The sequence below is a fragment of the Etheostoma spectabile genome, chromosome 12, assembly GCF_008692095.1.
Source record: "Etheostoma spectabile isolate EspeVRDwgs_2016 chromosome 12, UIUC_Espe_1.0, whole genome shotgun sequence".
In the NCBI taxonomy this organism is placed as follows: domain Eukaryota; kingdom Metazoa; phylum Chordata; class Actinopteri; order Perciformes; family Percidae; genus Etheostoma; species Etheostoma spectabile.
In genome coordinates, this window is record NC_045744.1 from 9,994,631 (window position 1) to 10,020,629 (window position 25,999).

Sequence of the window (25,999 nt, forward strand, 5' to 3'; positions counted from 1 at the left end):
TACATACCTAGCTAGCATACAAGGAACACATTCATTTGGAGACGTGTTTGTAGCCACTGTGAATGTAAGTCCAATGTTCACTTTACATTTTAGCTTTGATTTGAGTTAAAAAAAAAACTGAGAAAAGTGGTTTTAGCTTGCTACGTTCAAGCAGCTAGTCACTAACTAGTCACAAATGCAAATGATAACTTTTGACTGTTTGTCTGGTGTTGGAAAAGTAGCGTGGAGTTTGTTTGTCAGATTGTCTTGCTCCGTTACCATTAACGGTACCTAGTTTAAAGGTATTGAGGTTGTTGAAAGTGGCTGACACAAACATTAAATGTGTATTACAGTGGTAAGGTATATATATCATACTAACATCAGCAGTATGCTAACCAGCTATATGTGGCGCAGGTGTAACTAGTGTTTACCGTGTTCACTATCTTGCAAATGCTAATTGCTAACATTTGCTAATTGGCACTAAATACAAAACAGCTGTGGATGATGGCGCCACAGTCAGGGGATCACCCAATTAAAATTATTGCTTAACGTTAGTTGAATATGGATGTAGAAATTGTTATGGAAACCAATCCAATAATTCAGCCTGGAACAACTGGCTGACCAAAATCTGTCACCAAAATCTGCATAACTGCTTGACTTGACTGTGTCCAGTCTGCCTATAAGCTGTATGACATTTGTTTTTTTATGCTTTCCTTAATTTGCAATCCCTTTCTCTCTGATTGGCAAGTGTAAGCACCAGTGATCGTTTTGTTTGTAATAAGGCTGACTGCTGCTGAATTTAACAGAGCATTATTTCTTAAAACCAGCCAGGTAATGGCTGAGCTACAAGAAAGCACACTTCCATGAAATAATGATTTTCCAGTGACAAAGACCATGGTTATAAGTATGTCCATAAATCATATTCACAGACATTCAGTTTTGTACATGTGACATGACCAACTAAGTGTATTATTGCTCTATTTATTCCAGCTTTGGGAAAAACCTTTTTACTGTCACACCTCCACATCATACAGCCAATAATCCCATGCCATTCATTATTCCGTTTTAGCTCATCAAGCAGTATTTGCGAAAATTGCCTCTTTTTTTTACTGAAATACAAATAATTCAATTGCTTTACCGGATCAAAGGAGGAAATTAGATTGAGTATTATTTTATGTGTGATGTCTTTTTTAACATCACACATGTGTTGTAATTGGCTTGAACACCTGAGTGTTGATAAAAGTGTCTGGTGGACGGAGGCTTTGTGTTCCAGGCGACTCCTCTCTTTCTTTGCTTTTCCAGTCCTGTTTCGGTAATGACTGTAAAATCAAGAGCTGTGACAAAGGAACATGGGCACAGGTGATGCAAGAATCTCTCATTGCCACCCTGTGAAGCTGCTCATGGATTCTTGAGTTGAATGGAGTTACATAAGCAGCCCAATACTTTAAAACGGTAGAGTCATAAATCAACCTGCACAGTTAAAACAGCACAGCAATTCTTTCCTGAGTTGTTCTGAGTGCTTCTCATCTTTTATTCCCCTTTGTCCTCCACGTCCTACTCTTAGTTTTTCCTTTTATGTAACCTGGAGAAGATGGAAATGACTGTGAGGACGCTGATGGTAACTTTTTTGATGATTCATTACTGTTCTGTCATGAGGGGTTATCAAAAGCCACATACATATTGGTAATGATAGCAATTTGGCTGAAAATTACGAATGGAAAAAAAATAGTCTTTTCCTTTTGACGCGTCACCATTTGTCTTGTCATTCCTTCACTGCAGTGCGCTTTGAGCCCATAATTTGTAGACACAGTCGTTTTTTGCAAGAGTTGACACTTTTTCCTGTCTCACAAATTTTTCCAAACAAACGGGGAAGTGTCCGATTCTTTGTTTCCTACTGTTTTCTTTGCATTCTTTCCCTAACACATAGCAGGAATTTGGCGGGAGCATCTCTTGAAAGTTGTCCAACGTTTGAGAAAATAGAAGCTGACGCAACTCTTTCCACGCTAGTTGAATTTTGCGTTTTGGGCCAGAAAATTCGCTTTGCCAGTCTTCCAGTGTGAAATTTGCTGTGACATGCTCTCCCTTTCTTAGGGTCTTTCGCTGTCTCTATTTTTCTGCCGTCTCTCATTCATTCTGCGACACACTCATACATCACTTATTCTCGTCCTCTCTGTCTTTTTCTCGTTCTTTGTGCAGAAAGATTTACTCATACACAGGCCCTAAATTATTCTAAACCTCTGCTTTAGAATAATTTTCTACAATGAAACCTAAGTCAAATCTGTATGTGTTATAATTTACATGCTATTAGCCGGAGGAGTAAATCTGTTGCTCTAATATAATTCAATTTTAATACAGTACACATTTTCTGTCCATTCCATATTTGTCATCTATCAAACAAAACGATGGCCGTGGAGTACAGAAGTAAACAGAACCTTTTTTTGCAGAACTGTTAATTTTTATTTCCTTTTTTTCATTTAATGGCTTCATATGGCCTCGGTCAGTGTTTGTGTCAGTGGCGGTTCTACATTGAATTACATTAAATGTGCCATGAATATACAATCAGATGTATAAAATGTAACCAGAGCAACAATAATATAAAATATTAAGAATAATACAAGCTAAAAACTGAATTTAATATTTGCAAGTTTTGGTTTACGTAAGCAGCCAGGCGCTTGTTGTGTTGCAGCCATGGAGCGCAGTATCGGCGTTCTAATGTGGCTTTATTTTACATTGAAAAAGCCCTGTAAAACTGCAAACCACTACTGAATCAAAAATAAAACGTTCCTCTTATTTGTGAAATAAGCACGTGACCCATTTCAACTCCACCCCACAAAGAATCGGAATCGAGAATTGATAAGTACCGGAATCGAAATGAATTGGAATCAGAATCGTTAATATCCAAACAATGCCCAACCCTACTTATCACTGCATAAAAGTGATAAGCTCAAGGAGGCTCATGGTCCCCCATTCCCCCCCTTTGTCCGGACCGTTCCATTTGGGAGACACAGAGGTGACTCTCCTCCGCGCCCCCCTCCCATTTCACCTTCTCACACATGCTTCTGTGAACGAGTATGTCTCGCTGCAGCGAGATGCTCCTCTCTGTGCACGGCACCTGCGCACGACAGGTTGGCTGTGGAGTGTTTACCGGACACTTCAGCAAGCAGGGGCGCCCGCAGCTGCAGGGGGCGCCGATTTGCCAATTCCCCCCACAGTAAATGATAGATAATAGAAAACCGCTCTGCGACGCAGAAGATTTTTGCTTTTTTTTTAAATGTGTCATGAAAAACACCGCCCCGGATGGCTGTCCGCCACACTCGTGCCAAAAAACGCTACTGGTTTGTTCTGCATTGAATTTACAGCACTGCCACATCCTGACATCTTACTAAGAAACAACTTAACACCTTGTTGAAGCACAGAGACATGGGAGCATCCGGCCTCCATGGCTATGCCTGGCATATGACGGGAGGAGGAGAATTGGACTCAGCCACCGGATGTGTAGTCAGGAACCAGCCATCACTCTCTTCCTAATCTCACCGTTCACCCCCCCTGTTCACAACCATCTGGAGAGGATGCCACAGACTGGCCTAGTGGCAGAATTAAACTCATGGGCTCGGAGCGCCGCCAGAGTCGAGAGGAAAATCCTGGAGGGAAAAGGCCTTTTTGCAGTTCCCGCTTGTCTGTCCTGCATCCTTGCTCTATGGTGTTGGACAGCAGCCTGCAATTCTGACGTAGGCTGCCCTGCTTCTCAACAAGACAACATCTAGCTCATCCAAAACATGCCCATAAGAACAAATCCCCTGATCGTGGATTAGGCCGCAAAGAAGATTCAGTTTAGGACATATTGCATTCAAGCTGCACCCCAGATCAATTAAGTAATTTAGTAATCTTTGCATTTATTTGCTTTGCAGTTTTCATTTGATAGTATAAAAGGCTTTCTGTCTCCCGCTTTTGCGTTAACCACCTAAATGAAGCAGTTAAGGTCAAAATTGAGGCAGAGGTGTCTAGTCTCTTTCTGTGCTCTAGTCCCTTGGAGAGCACTGAACTGCAGAAAGCTATATTTCTCTAAGTAATAAGAGAGCCAGCTACCTAATACCTGGCCAAAGATGCACTGTGCATGTGTTCATACTGTGGGCTGTACTTTTATATTGGCTGCCATGTGCTACACTCTTTATTAATAATGCTATTCTTGCGGCAGATAATGGAGAGTGCATCAGATAGTGTCAGTTCTGACCCTCTTGTCATTTGATTCAATACAGGTTGGCAAATTGGTGATGTAAGCAGAGATGGAGAGAAAAGTAATCCCCTCTCCATGACTACCCAGGTTTAATGCTGTTAGCAAGCTACAGTAAGGAACATTTTGTTTCTGACAGTGTGGTTGGTAAGCCAGATGGAATTCAGGCTGCATGGAGAAATGATTTTAGTTCACTCAGTGGACTGCTGGTGCCAAAACATCTGATTATCTCCTTTCCTGCTCCTCTTTTCCTTCGTAACTATAAGTCAAACTAGTTGTAATAAACTGGTGGCCACTGCTTTGCTTCCACCTTTTAATATCCTGTCAGCTCATTGGTCTGTAGGGAGAGGAGACGAGGACAGGAAGTTTTAAATTAGGCAGTATGGGGGAGGGGGGTGCCAGTGTTTGTGTGCTCAGCTCAAAACGAGCGGACTTTAAAATGAGCCATAAGTCCAAACCTGAAGTGTAACCATATAGCCCTTATTTATTTATCAATTTGTTGGCCAATAAGTAGTTACATATATTTAAACATATTTCTTAAAAAAGTAGCATATCGGCCTATAAAATACTCTCCTTGTGTTAGTTTGTTATTACAGTCTTCCCCCCAAGTTGCTTACATCCCCAAATTCAGAAAAAAGTAGGAATTGACCTTTTAGTATGGTAGCAACAGACCTGTGCAGCGTATGTATCCCACGTCTACCATCATACCATAGTGCTTCCTCTATGTTGAATTTGTAGTGGCGGCACACCATGGCAAAATTTCTGCCGCCACAGCATCAGAAATAAGGCAGATGCACAATGTAGTCGTGGTTACCTTTTCAAATGATCCTGCCAACGTAATGCACCCAACGTTGGCTGCCGCTCACATTGCAATTTAACAACAAGTAGAACAATTTTGAGGTTATTGGGCCAGTCCCAACAGTTGTCAAAGAAGGGGGGAGTTGTTGTTTGGACAGACCTGCCCCCACTGCTAAAAAAATCCTAAAGGAAACACTGTTCCTTTTTAAGATCTTAGAAGTTTTAGGGTTGCAATTTGTTTGGCTTACATAAGATGCCAGTTTTCATTTTTGTTCCGCTCCCTATTGTGAAAGCTCTGTTTCAGAAGGACAGGTTTCATAATTATGCTGCAGTTTTGGATTTGAATTTGAATCTTGTCTAGACAGAAAAACAGCAGAATCCAGTATTTTTTTCAAGGGAGGATTCATATGTGTGTTAAAAAGAAAACATAGAAGCAAGATTTGTTTTTTCCCCACGTAAAAAAAAATCAATGTCGCTTCAATGTCGCTTCTTCGTCGTTCTGTCCTGAGGGATAAACAGTACCTGAAGTTTTGGAATTAGCTTCTCAAATAAAATTAGTTTTTTTCTGCATTAAATTAATTTTGAAGGAAATTGCTGAAATTTAGGAAGGGTAAACATGTTCTCATTATATAGAGAACATAAACATAACTTATTGGTGTCTAGATTTACATTGTACTTCCTTCCGGCTCTATTCAGACCAGCGCTACAGTAATCAAGGCCTGGCATGCCGCCTTGTATTTGTAAAATATGTGCGTGTATTGTTTGGTCATGTAGTGGTTTGTAAGAAAAACAGCATGGAGCAATATGGTTGGTCCTCCCATAATGTATCGTTGGTCTCTCACTGTGAAAGCAAGGTTTTCTCTTCTACCTCCCTCCCACTCTCTCACTCCCCCTTTCTTTCCTTTCTCTCACACTCTGCAAGGGTGAACGTGGGCGGCTGTACAAAGCATGACAGCAGTGCACTGTTGAATGTAGACTAGAAATTAGGAATTATGAAATACAACACCCATGGAAACATTAAGCTTTTGTTTGTTTGTTTTTAAGGCTGTTAATGTGCAATTGTGGAGCTTATAATTTTGTTGCACCACCATTTTATGCCGTTTGTGTGTAAGACTCTCACTTTTAGAAAAGATTTATTGCGAGACATTTTTGAATTAGAAGTGAAAGTCTTCTATTGATGCCGATATTTGCATACATATCTCCAGTTTGACAGTAAATTGGGAATACTTTTTGTGATTTCCTCTCTATCATGCTGTGTATTTTTTGTCTGTGTTCATGCCAGGGGATGTTTGCATCCCACAAACCCTTTGTTTCTATGTTCGCCTTTATGTAAGCATTCTTTTCCTTCCATCGTCTGCACCCCTGCTGGGATTTGTGCAGCAAGGGGCTCGGCAACAGTGACACTGATGAGCACAGCATCAGCCTCTAGCCGTGGTGTGTGTGTGTTGTGTGTGGTGGTGTGGTGTGTGTGTGTGTTTGTGTGTGTGTGTGTGTGTGTGTGTGTGTGTGTGTGTGTGTGTGTGTGTGTGGTGTGTGTGTGTGTGTGTGTGTGTGTGTGTGTGTGTGTTTTATAGTGCTTTTGTGCTTGCTGTGTGTCACGCCCCCCTTGACAGAGCTTGGCATTGATGAATGCAACAGCAGCTGGGCTATACTGAATGTTACTTGTTATTCAGTCTCTCTCTTTTTGTTTTTTTTCCTTCTCTCTGACACGAAACTAAACAGCAGATAGACATTTTTCCAATTTCCTAACTCGTGTTATTTTCTGATAGAGAGAGGAAGTGGTGTTGGTTAGTCGGATGGCTGCGCAGCAGTCAATCTGGGCGTGGAGTCGAGGCTGCCATGGCTTGCTGGGTGATTGGTGACTGTGCAAAAAAGATTGCTGTAGACTGGATTAATATATGAATGCTTTCATGAAATACTTCTAAAAATCAAATTAAGATAATGCAGCACCTCATTTTAAAATGGATGTGTCTGCTCTGCAGGTCATTTCTAGTCAAATCCTAGGAAGGTTGTTACTTTGGTAGATAATGGTAGTCACATAGCTGCCCTCATCAAATGTGAATCCAAAAGTGTTCTAGAATGCACTCCTTATTTCAGTGTATTTATCACTGTTACTTAACAGGTAAGTTGAACAATAGGACCGTCTCTTAAAACCCAGCTTGTGTAACTGAGACTATGCCATTTGCTGATATCATTAGTTACTTTGTTGTTTTCGTTTGAGTTTTATCATGACAGGCTGTTTTTCATTATATCTCTACACATATATTATAAATTGCTTTGGTAGAAACTGCACACAGTAATTGGAATTCAAATTATTCTCATCTATCGAGCTATTTGAAGATTATTCATTTTTCACCACTCATGGCCTACTTTGTGAAGACTGTGGCAGTTTTATTAGTTCTGGAAGACATAGATATTGATAGAAAACAGTGTCTGAGTGTCTGTTCCCCTAATTTTCCATGTCAGATTACAATTATATTTGGAAACTGTTGAGTTAAAAAGTTGAGCATGAGGTTTGCTCACAAATGGACAAGCATGTGTGGAAATAGATTTATGAATGAGTGCATTAATAAAAAAAGTAAGTAAAATTTGTCTTCACACTTAAACAGGCATGAGGCCTTTGAGGTTGCCTAGGCAACTGGTTGCCTGTACAATGGATGGGCAAGTGGGCGTGGAGTCAACATGGGTTTGTGGGCCGGTGTGAGCGGAGGCAGGCAATTGGCACACAGCACATGCCGCACGGGGGTTTAATGCTGATGATCACAGTAGTGTTGACCCTCGTCCATCTGCTGTGAAATGAGGACGGTGACAACAACCTGAAATGTTGGGAGGGCACACACCCCTGCCTTTGTTGCTTGCCACAGCTGGAAGCCGACAGAGGTTTGTGAAAACAAAATCAGGGACCACCTGGTGGAAGAGGATTTGTCCTCCTTTCTTTGACTACTGTTGATTTTAAGATTGTGGATGGAATGTTACAAGGTTGTGTGTCACATGAGCCTTGTTTGTCATGAGCTGAGATTTGGAACTGCCTTACACTTAGTGCTGGGACGATTGATTAGTGGAACACCTGAAAAAGGTGTCTGCAACTATTTTGATAATTGATTTATTAAGTAATTATATGAGCAAAAATGTCAAATAATTGTATTGTTCCAGCTTATGAAATGTTAGGATTTGCTGCTTTTCTTTGTCTCACGAGTATTTTATTATCAAAAATATCTGCCTATTATGTCCTGATTAATCATTTTGCCAATAAAACTCCCAAAAAATACATCTTCTCCAGCCCAAAGTAGCCTCTTTAACCGGTTTTAAGCCTGACCAGCAGTCCAAATCCCAAAGATATTGTAGGGCTGCAACTATTGTTTCTTTTTGCGATTGATTAATCTGCGTCATATTGTCTCGGTATATTGTTCTGTCTATAAAATAGTGAAAATGCCCCAAATCCCAGTTGCCTAAGGTGAAGTATTAAAATGGCTACAAAAATCTTCCAAATATTCAGACACCAAAAAGAAAAACATCAACACATCACATTTGAGAAGCTGTAAACCGTAAATGTTTTGCATATTTGCTTGAAAAAATACTTAAATGATTATTGAATCAATCAACAATTAAAAATCCATCAACAAATGAACTGCTTAAATCACTATGCTTGTAACGTTACCCGCCACTGGCCGCCTATTTCATTTGCACAGAGTATCGTCTCTTTAATGGCTAATTATAGACGTTGATTTTCATCTGCTGCATTTTCCCCCCTCAGCCAGTCACCTCAGCCATTTTGTTCTTACTTTGAGTGAGAGGCCGATCAACAGTGAGAGATTCCACTGCGGATGCGGAGTGCGTGGGCCACTACCCCACTGATGAGCTTCTTATGTAATATCCGTCTTCCAACAGTGCATGCTGGTAGTGGATTGTACACAGTGAGCACAAGCTGGCAGATTTTACTCTTGTGTTGCTGTGGCTAACATTTAGGATCCATGTTTTTTTTACAACTAGATGTGTGAAATATCGGATGTAAAAGAAAATGTAAAATATATTTAAGATGTTTTCCAAATTCTGTTTAACAAGCTTTTACCCAAAAAATAGGGCAATGGTTACCCTAGAAATATGCCTGTATTGTCTGTTCCTCTTGGAGATTATCTACATTTCCTTTTTAGTGCAAGCAGTAGAACAGGTATATTTCTGCAAATCATTTCATGATTTCCTCCTTAAATGTATTTAGCATTTCCATACAGCAACAGTGACCCCCTGTGGCGATGCTCTACCACCACATACACACCAGGAGAAATTTCTTTTTGACCTCTGATGTGAAACTCTGTTTAAACATTTCAGCACCAATTTGATGTGGTGTAGGTACACCACATCAAATTGAAGTGAGACTACAACAGAGTCGCTGCAACAAATGGCATTAGGCATGAGCACCTGGGGATACAGAACTAGAGGGTGTCTGTTGTGTTGTGTCTCTATGCAGTATGTGGGCAGAGCTTATGTTGAGATTTAGATGAATCTCCTCCGTTTATTGTTTCAAGGCGGTGCTCAGTTGTTGGCTAAAGTCTGATTAGCTATTTGTTTACTCTCTGCAGCCGTCCCTTCTCCAGGGGCTGTGCACAGATGCTATTATGTTTTGGTTGTTATCCGTTGATCTGGAAGTCTATTTGGAGTATCTGAAGAAAGGCCAACGTGCCAGAATTACACTGTGTCCTTATCACTTTACTGACTCTGTATTCCTCATTTATTTTGTGACTTCGGTTGAGTGGACCGGACAGTTTAGGCACTTTCCCCAAGTGACCTGTATATTGAATTGAAGATGTCCTTTCTCACACTGAATAATTTTACTCTGCGGTGGTATTATTTCTGTCACATTTTCTGGGAAGTTTATAATCACTAGAGAAGTCTTATCTTTAAACCGGCTGTAGTGGGACTATTTTGCCTTGAGCTAGCATGTTTGATGACATAGATTCTCATTGAGAAGTGGCAGAGTGTGGCAAGCTCTTTTAACATTTAAAAGCTAGACTGGATATATGTGTAGCAGATATCTGTAATTCAGTTTTTCCTAGACAAAAAGAACATTTCAGATGTAGGCAACTATATTCTTCCTAGGACAAATGACGTCACTTTTGCCATTCGTTTGTATGGGGTCCATCATTACGCATATCTAAAATTCAGTTGCAGATTTCCACAGATATGAATTACGGATATCTGCAACTGAATTGTAGATATCTTAAAATCCAGTTTGACATATCTACAATTTGATTCTAACTATTCATAACTCCAGTTCAATATATCTTTAGGTCACCTCAGTTCAAGATATCTACATGTTCCTGTTCCGATATCTTAAATTAAGTTTTGACTAGGCAAAATAACGTTGTAGCTATCTGTAACTGGAATTATGACTAGTCATAATGGCATTGTAGATATCTCAAACTGGAGTTAGGTATGGTCATAATTTAATTGTAGATATCTATTATCAAGTTATAGATATCTTGAAAGGAATTTTGATTAGAGATATCTGAAACTTGAGATATCTTTAACTTTCATTCTGCCTAGTCAAAATGTAATTACAGATATCTTAAATAAGTTTTGACTAGACAGAATGACATTGCAGATATCGGTATGCAAATTAGGCCCAGCACAGAGCCTGTTGTCGTTCAAATCATCAAATCACATAGCACCTGTTAACTGTTAACTTGTAATTAACACTTTTCGATTACAGCCAATGCCATGACTGCTCCTTTCTTCTTCCATTCATAGACATAAGAAAATGAACACACTTCTTCTTTGATTATGGTGGGGAGGGGATGTAACGTATTTATGGATATCTAAAATAGAGAAACGTCATGCACAATAATTTGCACTATTCATGATGTTTGAGATATCTTCAACTTTCATTCTGCCTAGTCAAAACTGAACTGCCGATTCATGATGTAAGCACAGCAGCAGAGGACACAGACCAATTAATACAACAGTAAATGTTACCAAATCTAAACACTCAAGTTGCACATCTGCTGGTCTTTACATTAACCTTAACAGCTTTGAAAAATGATTGGAAAAAAGGGATGGTTTCCTCTGTTTATAGCCATAAAATAATGCTATTATCAAGGCGCCTGGTGACATTACTTGTCAGTAAGCAAGCTTTGAATAGCTTCCTTGACTGATGGATACATGTTTCCCTAGGCCTTAGATCTATTTCAGCATGAGTCACTACTGGACCATTAGGAGATATGGAGACAAGAACAGGGTTATAGCAGACCAAACAGCTATTTACATGTGAAGAGGACAATTAGCAATCCCTCTCCCACATATTTGTATTATTAGAATAAGCATCAGAATAGTCAAGAGACTTTATACATGTGAGTGCCCTACAGGATCCTGGCAAGTATGGCCTGTGTGTAAATTATGCATTCTCAGTGGTGTTTGTTTCATACCGATTTATGCATGTGTCATGACTTTTTCAGTGTGTGCTTTCAAAGCAAAGTCTACAAAAGTGAAAGCCAGCGCAAATCAGACTGAATCCCTGAGAGCAGCTGCTTATCTGTCAAGTGTTTCACAAGCAAACATGCATTTACCTCCTTACAGTTTACACAGGAAATTTTTTGCCGTTTGAGTACTGAGTAGCAGGAAATTAACATTGAAATTGTCACTAATTGCTCAATCACTTGTTTTTCCTAAATACTTCCTTTACATGCTTATCCTGGCTGGTATTATGATAATTCTACAATACAGTAATACAATAAAGTGTTATACCTTTCTAAGTTTGATGCCCGTAAAATCCTTAATTAAATTAAATAACTTTTTTTGCAACTGTGTTGGACTATAAAAGAACATTTCCATTAAAGGTCCCATGACATGGTGCTCTTTGGATGCTTTTATAGACCTGGTGGTGGAGGTGGAGGCTGGGGGTGTGGCCTTGTCCAACTGCCGCTTGTTTGAAAGCCACAAAGTCTCTTTCTATGGTTAGGCCCAATTCTCTGGGCGGGAAAATCAGAGAAAGGGGAGGTAACCTTGCTCCTTATGACCTCATAAGGGGAAGATTCCTGATCGGCCCATCGGAGCTTTCATTTTCTCAAAGGGAGGGCTTGGGTTACACCTATCGCCATTTCTAGCCACTGGGGGACCATAGGCAGGCTGGGGGAACGCATATTAATGTTAAAAAAACTCATGAAGTGAAATTTTCGTGCCATGGGACCTTTTTAATGCAGACTTACTGTCTCCAGCATCCTCAACATAAGTCTATACATATTTGTTCGTTTGAGATCTTTGAGCCCACAAGATCATCACTTCTTTAATTTATGCACCGTAATCAAATGAATTTTGTTTTATCTGATCATCTCTCTCAGGTTAACATGATGATCTTTAAAGTAGTCACTCGTTTTGACAGTTGTCACACATTAGGTGAGAGATTATCACAAGATTAAAGCAGAGCAGTGATGTCACCTGAATACACGCATGCAGATGTTCAGTTGGTGGGTTGCCGATAATGAAATAAGCATCATCTAATGGAAAGATGGTATCATTCGTCATCGTTTTACTTGCATTAATTGTTTAGAAAGAACCCTGTTTAAGCCTTTTTGCAATTTAAAATTAAGCAGTTTTATTAGCTTTTATTGGCGTTAATCATCTGTTTGATCCTGTTAAATGGCATCCAGTGAATTATGGCTGCGTATAGTCTAGTGCTTCTGACTGCATATTAACACATAAAACGTCAAAGGACGTGTTCATTACGCAGTCCTTGGGAAAACCTGTTTTGCCTCTGCTTATAATTATTGCAGTTGAGCCCATTCAGTTTTTGTTATGACAAAAATGTCTGATTACTTTTTTTGAGATTATTTTCCACTGATCCAGTAAAGTTTCTTTACATAAGAGTCGGCTTCATCCCATAAAGTGGTTCCCAACCTTGGAGTCAGGACCACAGCAGATATATCTGAGGGGTAGGGCAACGGAAAACAGATTTAGGCTACATAAAATGTAATTATTAGATAATCATACCTCCCCCAGGCCTAATTATTAAGAAATCTAAATTGCGCTGAACTGGTCGCAACATGGGTTTGCAACTTGATGCTGCCTCTTTTTTAAGGGGTCATTAGCCAAAAAAGGTCATCAACCACTGCCCTTAAACATAACATACTGTGTCAAATGTAGTTTTCTGCTTGGCACACACTTCTTGTGTGCAGAACTTAGTTGGCATTCAGACAGCGCATAGCTGAGATTTTGAAAATCTTTCTTGTTCAGCGGAACACACTAAAAGATTCAATTAAAGATATTTATTATCATGAAGTCTACTGAGACACTGACTCTTCTATCTGGCCTTTTGTGTAGTAAGTTCTTTATCAGCCCTCTGAATGTACTAGTCCTTGGGTTATGAGAAAGGGAGACTGATGTCGACATAAAGCCGTCCATCCTGCAGCTGTCACTACGATGAGGCTCAAAACTAAAACTGCTGCTGTGCTGATCTCGTTGGCATGCAGCAGCAGCAGCCATGCAGCCGGTTCAGACTCAATCCAGACGAAGAGCCTATCGGTCAAAACTACAGCCACAAGAGCTTTTACCTTTTGATCCCCAAACACTGACCTTGACTTGTAACTGTAATTAACTGGCCTTCATCACGCTAGAGGTAAAACAGGGGTAGCGTTTGGCTCCTACTTATTTTTTGCACCATGTGGAATATTTGCACCATCAGCCCTGAAGCAGAGTGTTGTAGCACCTTTCAGCAGGTTTCCCCCCCCACAAGCACTCACACCTGTCTCTTCCTGGAGCCCAGAAATAGTGCACTGCAGCAGACAGCAGTGTGCTTCTCCGAGGGGCGGGCAGCCATGTGACCTCAAACTATTGTACCCATGGAGATGCCTGAGTAAAAATAGCAGAACCGTCATCTTCTGCTAGCACTGTAGATCAGGCAGTGTGGGGGGGCTTCCCCTGAATTTCATTAATCTTGAAATGTCTGCAGTTATTTATCACGCTGGGTTACGTAACAGAGAATCACATTATAGAATTGCATCTTCCCAGAAGGTGCGGGAGCAGATGAAGCCGGTGCATCTTGGTGGTTTTTGAATTGTCAGTTATTCGTCAGGGTCTGTTAAAGAACAGGTCTTCCTTCTCCTGGGGAAGCTGCTGATGCAGTATTCAGTAAGCATGGGGAGGGTGGAGGATTGTGGGCGGATAGGATAGAGTTAAAGATGAACAGACGCAGAAAGAGAGGGGAGGAGGAGGAGGAGGAGAAGAAGAACCTGGAGATGATCACGTTCTTGTCATATCTGCTGTGATTGTTTTCCAGTAGCCCAAACCGTAATTCTCCACTCATTAGGCTGCTTATTTCACTTTGGGTTACATAAGGGAAGCTATGGGATGCCTGTGGAGTGTGTGTGTGCTTTTTTGTATCATATTTAAATACAATCAACATCTTAGTGGCAGGGGGAAAAAGTCATTCGCTGAAAGTTAGCATGGATTAAAGGTGTAGGGGGTTATGACACTTCAAATCTCAATGAAGCAGTAATGCTGAATAATAATGTACACTGCGAGTGCTCTGCATAGCAGATATTTTCTATTAAGTGCATTCAAGAGGCCTCTGGTAAATGAAAAATATAAACCGGGGGCACATCAGCATCTCAAGTGCAGCATATTTCGCTCATGGTCATTAAATGCCCATTTATTGCAATTTAGATGTAATTTTCTTTGCTGTCAATGAATTGTTTCAGGTGGAAATGTGCATATTGCTCAGTTACTAAAATTAGTTATGCTCTGCCATGATGCACAAAAATGAAATAACATTTCATCATATAACGTTCAGAGATGATGACCGCATCGCATTGCTTAAGGGTTTTAACTGTACGTGTGTGGCAGCTGCTTGCTTGGACACTCCACAGAGCTGAAGTTATTAAAGAAATATCTTTGGTACAGCAGATATGTTCCTCCATTAAATTGACTAGATTCTGACACTTCCCAAAGGGAGAACTCCCCCATGTCCAATAAAGATGGCTTGTCAGCATTTGGAAAATTCTATGTCCAGGCTGGATGTAAGTCTGAACAAGTTGTGTTTATCCCTTTTGGTGTTTCTTGAGAAAAAGAATGAATGTTTAAATTGATATCAGTTAATATGTATTCCAAGAACGTTTTATTTTTTTCCCTTTTCCCCCTCCAGGTGGAATACACAGCACTTATCTCTTCTCTGTAAAATCTCTATGAGATATCACACATGCTTTTTGTCTCATGTTTCGGCAAAAATAGGTTTCTACAGTTTTTGTCTAGTTTTAGTTTTTTTCAGATTTTCTGTAATTATAAAGAAATCTTTCAGTTGTCAATAACAAACTAGACAGACAAAGACTGAGGTATGATATCAGATGGAGTCACAGAAACTGTGTATTCAGCACACTGGTGCCCTGCGGAGAGATTTGGGTCTTCTGATCAGCAGTTTTGAAATCCTCACATTTAATGTTATAGATGACAAAAAAGGAAGGAAAAATGCAGATAATGAGCTCATGTTTCTATATTTCTGTTAGGTTTGTGATTATGTTAGGATCTGTGTATCCCAGCTAGTCCATCTCAGTGCTGCCATTTTCTGATTTGGTTGACATTATAACAAAAGCCCTCAGGCAGGCGTCATTGCTCAAAAGCCAAATTGTAGGAAATACTAGTCAGGCACCATGAGTCAGTGTCTCCACGTCCAGTTTAATCAGCGTTTAGGTTTTCTTTTTCACCTCAACCTGCTGCTCGTGCCCATATCTTACTGGACTGAAACAATAAGCATAATGAATATTTCTTCCTCCGTTGTACCTGGCAGGAACAGGATGATGTATGTTAAGGGCACCTGGAAATGTCATGAAGACCGTGTAATGTAACTGCCCCATACTGACTTTGACAAATAGAGCTGTCATGAAACTTACCAATTAGGATTCAGATGTTTGCACTGGCCTCTCCAGCCTCAACGTCTGTGTCATTCAGACACTGTAGATGGCTACTGAGCTGGAACTAAGGATGTTCTCATCCAGAATACTGATGGAATTTCTGATGGAGGTTCACAACGGCCCTACTATAAATGGTTTCAAAGCTATTCAATTTCATGCTGAATCTCCACTTTTTGAAGCCTTGTGGCGATTTCAGGCTTGTGCAAGCCACAGGGAAGGCATTATAAGCCTATAGGTCAATGTGTTTTTTATATTGAGATAAGTAAATAGATTTTTTTGTAAAGATTTCTGTGGGTTTACCTCACTGTCTTCCCATTTGTTGTCCTCTAAGCACCATGCTAATTGTCAGTAACCAAGTTACCACGGTGCCCGTCATACTGAGCGCCATTTAACTTGAACTGGTGGAGCGTGGCTTAATTGTCAGTCACCTGTGGAACTAAATCTCCCAGAGCTATTTCACAGGCTGAGGATTTGAGATTTTCATCAGTCACAGATATGCTAGTTAAATGAACACAACAATTAATCCCACATTGAATACAGAACCAATGATGCGTCACTACCCTGGAGCCATTATCGGTTGAAAACTGATTACATAACTGTTTGCAGTACGCAAATGGCACTGTATCAAGAAAGGAACACTGGAACTTTTTTATGTTACAGGCTTTTTACGAACTGTATCAGCTGGATAGAAACAAATAAAGACTCCTGTGTGTAGATCAGTCAGCAGCTGCTCCATAGGTTTGCATGTTATTAGCGCTGGTTCAGGGGCATCAGTAGCAGTTAATGTTCCTCCTGATTTTTTATAAAATGGTGTGTTGTCAGCTTTATAACGAAGCTCCCAGCTTATTGTCTCAGCATGCATGGGCGGCAAAGGAACGGAGACAAAAGGCGTGGGAAATTGCATGGGAGCTTGTGCCCAAATGTGTCGCTATTCTTGGCCCTCTTTTTGGAAGAGCACAGAAAGGAAAAACCTTGAGAGGAGTGAAAAGGAAAAGATTGCACAAAATTGTATACTGAAGATGTATTGCTTCTCCTGTAGAAATACAGCAGACTTGTGGTTTTGCATGTAAACCATAGAAAGAATTGATAATGACTTGTGTTTTGGCTCTCCAGAGCATCATTACTACCCAATGAAGAGTAGCAAGAGTGTAAAAAATATCAGAACTAAAGTAATAGTTTAAGTAACTTTACACTGTCATAGCAAGAATCCGTCAGTTTGTGGCTGACTAATGTTGTGAATGGCAGTTCAATTTATTTTAACAATTGCATGTATTGTTACAACATGATGGTGCAGAGAGACAATAATGCAGTTGGAGGCCAGATGGTGCATGACAGATTACATGTTGCTGTTTCAAGAAGGAAGTTGGAGAATTAAGATGATGGATGTATAGATGGAAATTGGTGAGCAAGATAGTGACATATACAAAGCTGGAACTAGTCTTTCAATACGCAAGCTCTTTTCTCAAATGACACAGAAGCCTGATTCAAGGGATTTCTTCTGGGTCTGACTCTGACCTCTTTTGTTAAGTTTTCTGGTGCTTCACAGAGATGTCAACAAATAATAGAACATTGCAGCTATCATTGGTCATTGTTTTCAGTGAATGGACTCACTGTAATTGAGCCTATTTCATCCCTGCTCACTGATGATAATCTTTCAGGTCTCTCTATGTTGCTGTGTGGTATTACCAAAAACGATACAAATATTACTATTTCTACATTGCAATTAAGATTACAGAATGCAATACCACATCAAAGCTGTTGCATAAAAACGAGTTTGTAAGGCAAGTTTTAAAGGATGACACCAGAAGTAAGCGGGGGTTCGCAAAGTAATGTGTAGAGGAGGAGGAGTACTGGGAGCCACCAGCCCACACAAACCTGCCAGCAAAAACTGTGCATCTCTCTGCAGCTTCCTCCTACCTACTCTCACTGGTCATTTTGTCATCTTCTACAAACCAGTGTATGCCTCCATGTTTCCAGCTGCCCATTCCTAGTTTTTGAAATTCCGTTCAGTTGTTCCATTCTCTCTGGCCAAGTCTGCATCACCCACATCTTTCTGCACCTTCAATTTCTTCATCTGACACATCAAACGAAATAATAATATATTGGCTGCAGGGTGGTGGTGATGGTTGCAAAATGCAATAGTCAAAAAGTCAAGACTACCACCTAATCATCCACCTATCCATGTTAAGTACAATTGCAGGTACTAACACACTAGTGTTTCCGCTATATGTAGTGGCTGACCACCATTACAAAATTGTTGCAGCTGTTCCTTCTGCATTTAAAGGTGCTCCAAGCAATGTCACGCGTTTTAGGCTACAACATTTGTTGTCACATACAGCAAACATCTCCTCACTATCTGTGAGCTGCCTGTCCCCAGAACACACGGAAAACTCAAAACTTGCCTGGAACACTGTTTATCATTAAGCTAGCCATCACTTGTAGTTTTATTTTGTCTCCTTCCTTTGAGTATATCTCACTTCATGTTCCTGAAGATTTTGTTAATTGTAATTTGTTAGAAAATGCACTGGTTGCATTTTAAAGATGTATTTTTTGTTTGTTTGGTTGTTTTGCGGTCTCTGTAGACAGCCCAGGGTCTACAAACGGCAACAAAAATAAACTCTGCCCACCTGCACCCCGAAGCATCCACAAACAGTGTTTCAGCGTTCCAGCCAATAACCGACCAGAAGGATTTGGGGTTGGGGGGTTAGTGCGCTGAAGCACATGAGGGAGGGGGAACGGACGGGATGATGAGGAGGGAGGGGCAAGCTAGTCTTGTTTTGTTTGACAATACGTCGAACGTCAACAAGAAGTAACGTCACCCAACATTGCTTAGAGCACCTTTTAATGAAATGTCATAAAGTCGAAATTACACGACTGCAGAGCGGTCTGCTACACTGAACTCCAGCAAACAGTCATCTCTCTCTCCCCTTTTGAGGGTAAGCAACTGGAACAGTGACAGGACGTCATCACTTCTGAAGTCATGACAATTAAATAAACAGTCCGAGGACAGCGAAAGCCTCAGCGGCTGTTTTACCATGAAAACCACGCTCACGTTGGTCCCGTGAAATATGACGGCTACAATAGCTTGGGAAATATTGTTGATGAATTTACTGTTTATCGGACCCCAGATTTCTTCCCCTGATACGCTGTATTCACTTACAGTGTAAAACGTTTTTTTAGGTTAGTGGGGATGCATTCTTCTCAAAACTAGGGTTGGGAATTACCAGACGGCTGCAATATTCTGCGATATATTGCAATTTATTACCTTTTTTCCAACTTTTAATTTTTCCCAATTTCAAATGATGTCCCCAAAAGGAAACATCTGTTTTATTTAAAACATACATTTCTGTTTGTTCATATCACTTCAATGTAATTCTGTGTAAGTGGGATTGTCAAGTAGACAGACTGACCAACACATATATAATAAAAAAGTGATACTTGGCATCTGTGTATCGATACAGTATTGCCACTGAAAATATCGCGATACTATGCTGTATCGATTTTTTTTTTTTTTTTTCCACCCCTACTCAAAACCAACATGAAAAAACCTAGTAATGTTCTCTCAGCACTTTGTTTTGTTGTAACTGTATGTAAAATGAGCGGTGATGTTAGGTCACCTGTTTCATATATCCAAAGGTACCATCTATGTGCTGGATATTTGAAAAAACTTCTAGCGGAAACCCAGCACACAGTAAACAAACACTGAGTCTCGGCACTATATTTAGTATATTTTGTCTATTTTCTGTCAGAGGAAATTAGCAGTGAGCATCTTGGAGGTAAAACATCTTCAGGGGGCTTCATGCTGCTCAGCTGAGGTTATACAACAAATACACACTGTCACCGTCTCTCTGCCATTCAATCTCTTAAATTCTCCATCTTTCTCTTACACGAACACACTATACAAACGCACAAGCTCTCTCTCAAAACCTAAATTTAAGGGACAGAAGCGTCTAGAATTTTTTTCACAACCTCCCACAGACGTCCTCTAACCTATCATTTTCTCTGCAGTGGAGCAATGGTGACGTATGCTCATGGTAGTGCAGCTGAATTTTAAAAAGCTCTACACCCACGCTCAATACCACTACTGCAAGCATAATTATCATAAACTTTTCTCTGCCGTCTGTAGCCCTTCTGTCTCTGTGTATGAATCTCTTGACTTTTTCATTTGCAAATATTAATTCAGTGTCGATGTAAGAAGGGGAGGGTAAAAGGGTTCTGGTAAATTGATGTCCTTTTGAAAATTGGTAGGTCATTGTGTAATCACTTGTGCTGGTTAATCACTTAAGTATGGGGGAATCAAAATTGTGTGTGTGTGTGTGTGTGTGTGTGTGTGTGTGTGTGTGTGTGTGTGTGTGTGTGTGTGTGTGTGTGTGTGTGTGTGTGTGTGTTGTGTGTGTGTGTGTGTGTGTGTGTGTGTGTGTGTGTGTGTGTGTGTGTGTGTTGTCTTTGCTCGTACCGGTACACGTATTCCTGAATGCACAGATTGGCTTTTATTGCACCAAATTCTAAGTGATTTGTATAGTGGAATTTGGGAATAAATGCTGTTGTACATTTTGAGGGGAACACCTAATTTCAGTTTTCTGCTTGTGTTCTTGTTGTCAAAATTATAATTCAGATCTTTCAAGGGAAAATACTGTTTGACAGACCTATTAAATTTGGTGGGAGTAGCTTCAAGGATTAATTGTGCCACAGAGAGCTGGATAGTCACACCCAGGAAAACAGTGTTCCAGAGGAACTCCCTTGACTGCCCTCACTTATTACTGTTACAATTTTTTCCCCCATTTATTTTCTTAAAGATGTGAATTTTTTTTGTTTAGGTTATTTTTTTCTTTTGCTGGGTTTCAACAGTGGCTTTATCAGCCAGGGAATACTCGAGGGTTGACACTTCATCACCATTCACCTTAGGAACCCACAATAATACCTGCAATTCAAATAATTAGCTAATCCTCATAAGCCACCTACACATGAAGAGCATGAGAGGAAAAGTGAGGCGCAGGTATACGTTCTGGAATTGGTTGCAAGGTCAGCGGCTACAAGGTTAAAGTTGAAATAATTTTTATTTTGAGCGCAGCACTTGGCGGAAATTCCGAGCTGTGCACGACGCCAAGGGTAGCGCTCTGCCTTGTGTGAAATTAATTCACACATGACATGACCGTAGGGCTGCAGTTATTGATTACTTTCATTAGTGATTTAATTGCCCATCAGGTGAAGTCATCATTGCTTGTTTTCTTCATCCTTAAACGTACATACAGTATAGTCAATTTGTTATCACAAAAGATTATATAAAACTGGAACTGGTCATATTCCAAAAATTAGAACCAGAGAATATTTGGCACTTTTGCTTAAAACATGACCCTACAATAACTGGCATTTTCTGACAATTGACTATTCAATTAATCAATAAATTAATTTAATTAAATTGCATAATTTTAGCTATACATGACTGAAAACATGGTAGTTTGTGAATCTATAATATTTGATTGACTGCTGCTTTTTAGATATTAACTGTTTAGATATTGTGAAGTTATTTTGATTATTGTGACATAATCCACTATAAAGTATATAGTAAAATGTTGCATCGGAGTTAGTCTAAATGAATGTGTAAGCTAACATAGCTAAGTCTCTCCTCCAAGAACATCAAAAAAACATGCATGTCATCACATGCATGTGTTTTGTGAGGAAAAAACAATGTTTGAATGAATTTAAAAAGTTTGATAATCATTTGAATTCTTTAGTCACAGGGCTTCTCAAATTCCAGACCAAGTCTGCATCCAGACCGAACGGAAAGTTGATCCACACCTAGTCCATACCTTGTGTTATGAATACTATGGCGTGACTGGAGTCTCTCAAAATCTGATAAAAATCTTTTAAACTGAACTTTGTCGATGTGAAATTAAGACAGATTCAGTAACTACATGGCCTATTTCTCACTCAAAAGGTTTTCATAAACACATTTCGGGAACTATTTTAGTAAAATGTGAGATTGTATTCTGAACAAGCCGCCATTACAGTCTGGGTTGGAATTTCTGGAGAAACCAGACCCACGTGCGTTCGTCCAATCAGCTGCTGGTTTTCATTTTTGGGCGACAATAGAGTTTAGCGCGCCTGCTGTTATGGAGACGTATTACGTCTTGTTACTTTGGTGAGGGCACTTTTTTGACCAACTCGTAGAGACTGATCTGTCCCACTGCCTTTTCTGCCGAGGGTCGGCCGACAGGTTGGTGTGTCAGAGGCTTATAAGTTTGAGAACCCCAGCTTTGGTATATTTATCCAGTGTCACAGGAGTAAAAGGGGAAACAATCTGGTCACTGGGACAGGGTTTGGAGAGGTTTGGGGACATCAGTCACACCACAGACTAGAAAACCCCTAGCTCCCATAACTTTAAGCTTAGAGGTCTGAAACTTTATACAGGTATTGTTGACAAGACGTAGATGGTATATGTGGTGATTTGTGCGGTATAAACCATGACTTGAGAGTAAAAAAGGCATATTGTATTTCATTGCTGTGGTACTATGTACTAAGGTGCATATGAAAATAAACTTGAACTGAACTGAACTTGGTTATTGTTAGTCAAATGTAACTTATTATAGACAAGGACCAAAAAACCCTTTTTGTTTTAAACTGAACTGCACTGACTGTTTAGGTTATGTTTTAGGCACATTTTTAGAAACTAGTACAAAATAGTTTTCAAATAAAGCCTTATACAAGCTAGGCCAAGGCTCTTCAACATTTTTAAAGCCAAGGACCCCTTATCTGAGAGAGAGATGGAGCAGGGACCCCTTACTACATACTGTATAAATTTTCATAGTAAAGTTGCGTATTAAACCGGGCCTATACAATAGTGTGTAGGGCAGCCTAAAGCATATGCATGCATGTGCATACCTATTTTTTACTTACTTATTTATTTGTATTTATTTTTTCTGGCTTTTTAGGCCATTATTTCAATAGGACAGATTAAGGGGAGAGAGAGGGGGAATGACGAGCAGCAAAGGGCCGCAGGTTGGTGTTGAATCCACGGCCGCCTAACTGAGCTAATCCGGCCACATGTGCATACGTTTTTCGTGCATAGAATACTAAGCTATTTAATATTTGTTGGTATGATTTTATCTTGTTTTAATGTTAAACATACATGTGGCACAGTGAATCCTTAGGATGCTGTATCTGTTTGTTTTCTTAACAAATAGGCTGATTTATATTTATTCTAATATGTTGTATTCATGTTAAGATATTTTCATTTTTGAAAAAAAAACATTCAGAAGATGCAACAATCTCCCTTCATTAATTTTGCTAGATAAAGGTCTAGTACCGAAACGTTGCCTACTATTACATTATATGTTTTGCACGTTAGACAATGTGCAGGCATTTCTCTCCAACTTTTGTATTACGTATTCCCCTCTGATACACCTGTTTCATGTTATAGATGTGCAAAGTATTTTTCTGTACTGAAAAAAACTGAAGGTTGTCGCTAAAAAACAACATTTTGATCTAGTCTATTTATTGTTAATGTTTTGGATGAGCGACTACCAACAAAGATAGTAAAGAAGTGAGTTGTCTCATTCTGTAGCTAAAACTGAGACCTAAACAAACAGGGTGAAAACAGGATCTGCAGCAATGTGCAGTCCAACAAAAATATGGTGTTTTTTGAAAATGAAACCATGTAAACCTATTTTGGTACAACCTCAAAATACAATTATGAACCTGAAAATGAGCATAATATGGGCCTTTTAAAGCAATTAAAAAAAGACAATTATAATAGAAAAAAAGACAACTAAAAAAGACCATTATTCTGGAATATTTCAAGCCCCAGGCCAGTACTAACGGGCCCACCGGTGCGGGGGCTGGGGGTTGGGAATCGCTGCCTTACGAACAGTTAACACCCAGTTTAGGTAACATTAATCTTCATTTGAAAAAAAGCAACTTGAAACATGACAATAATTCATTTAAACACTATGTTTCGGCAGATAATATGAGCACAGAGTTGCAGTTATCAGGGAGCTCTGGTGGTAGTTAAAACTATAGTATTATATAGCCTTTGAGATGTGTGAAGGTGTGATGTGTGAATGATTAATTTACACAATATTGATTTTGGGTCATACAGCACCAGATCCATGTCTGTAGTATTTCTAGAAATACTCAAACTCGAATACTAGAATTTTGATTCCTCCTCCCTGTCTTCACTTCACTAAAAGATAAGTAAGGAACATTTTGGTTCTCATTAGAGCTTGCACTCTTTGGCACTGATTTGTCATACAAAAGCTCTCACAGAACACCTCTGATTTATACAGAAGACACACGTGTGTTTGTGCTTTTAGAAAGTAGATGACATCAGAGGTTTTGTTCTGGATGCTCGTCAGGCGTCAGTTGTGCTTCTGTTGTGTAATGTAATAAGGTCAGCAACACCTTATTGACAGAAAATGTAGGTGGCGTTCGACTATGACCACTGACCAGCCTTATGCTGATTATGCAAAGTCCGCTCACCGCCGTCATCGACAGTTCCTGAGGAAGCAAACTCTTCTTAAAAAAAGCACACGTACTGTATGTGTATGGCTGTCTTCCTCATGCTGACTCATGTTCCAATACTGACGTAGAGTTAGTAAGCTTTACTGTGGCTTGGATAATCCTGCAATATGCTAGAGCTAGACAACACCAGCACTTGTCGCACGTTGTGTCTGTGTCCTTATATACGTAAACACACCGGTGCTGTCGGTCTGTCACGTCTGCTGTTCAAATGTGTCTGTTCCGTGCTTCCTGCTAATAGGTGTTCAGAAGGTATCACAACCCCTGAAATTACTTAGGCCCTGAAGATAATTGATGATACTGTGAAAGCCTTTCCAAATTGAACCACTCACTATTTCTAGCCGTAGTAGGTGACTACTGAGGGAGGTTGTCTAATTCAGTTAGCTCAAACTTTGACAAGAATTTTCCAGTAGGAATTTGTTGCTTTTAAAAGAAATTTAAAAATTTGAATCAGTATGCAGTTTCTTAATGATGTGACCCCACCGGTACCTTTTTGTTTATGACATTTACTGACAAAGGAAGATTTATGACAGGGGTGACTTGTTGAAAAAAAAAAGTGTCAAGAAAATCTTTTGTATTGGTAAGGACTTTGAATGTAGCCTTAGAAAAATTAAAGGGCAATGTCAGCTCAGAGCCATGTTGAGTACACCATTGTTTGTAAAAGTGACACAGATAAACGGATATAGTATGGCCAACACACACAGTATAACATCTGCTCACAACGAGGCTGATGTGTCCACATAGATACGGAGGAGGACGGTAATTCAGGAACCTCAAAACATGCCAATCCAGTTTTTCTGAAAAACCCTGCCATCAAGATATGGTTACAAGAGGGAGAAACATTTAACTGTGGCACAGAGGAAGAGAGAGGAGCACACAAGAGAAGCTCTGTTACCAAGTCAGCACTTCAAAATCTCAGGATTTGCCACAGCGGAGGTTTCCACTGGACCAACCCGCAACAGAGACAACAGGATAGTGGATTAACTTTAATCCTATCAGTGTGGACCCTGTTAACCAACACCTGCATTACAAATTACCAGGAGGAAACAACTCCAAGTGAACCAGGACACATGGCCTCTCTGGGCCACTTCCTCAAACTGTCCAGTAACCGGTCGGGTTTGTGCTGGTAACCACATTATCAGGTCTGCATGGAAGGCACATCATGGCCACAGCATGATGCAACTGACAAAAGAGACGGGTTTTTTTCCGCCATGCTAGACAAAAGCGACAGCAGGAGCTGAGAATTGAGCTGCAATGATATTTTCACAGCAATGCCTGATGGAAGCCAAAGAAAAACCCATGAGGAGAGGAAAATAAAAAGATGACCAGCAATTTGGACTGACACAGGAAATCTTAGGCTCTTGGATATTTTCTTGGTTGTATTGTGAGTAGTAAAAAAGTCCCTTTTGAGGTAGACTATGTGGCTGTGCTTCGGGGGTCGTAGACAAACTCGACACTACCAGATCCAATGGAGCGAAAAGGACTGCTTGCTTTACAATGAGCCTCATATCATTCCAAACCCCTGCTTCCTAGACCCAGGTAAAGGCCAGCAAAGCCAGCTTAACTGTTAGCCAGCAAAGCA

At 40.0% G+C, this 25,999-nt stretch overlaps 1 protein-coding gene across 3 annotated transcripts in view; it reads left to right on the plus strand.

Moving 5' to 3' along the window:
* The window catches only part of agap3 (ArfGAP with GTPase domain, ankyrin repeat and PH domain 3), a 129,587-nt gene that overhangs the window by 20,604 nt on the left and 82,984 nt on the right, over nt 1-25,999 (plus strand). The window contains exon 1 of one of the 3 annotated variants that reach the window (XM_032530517.1): nt 25,286-25,956. The exons of the other annotated variants lie outside the window; for them this stretch is intronic. Within the exon in view, the coding sequence (XP_032386408.1) occupies nt 25,836-25,956 (121 nt within the window). The 5' untranslated portion in view covers nt 25,286-25,835. Of the gene's footprint in view, nt 1-25,285; nt 25,957-25,999 lie in introns of those variants that run through there. 3 annotated transcript variants of the gene reach the window in all.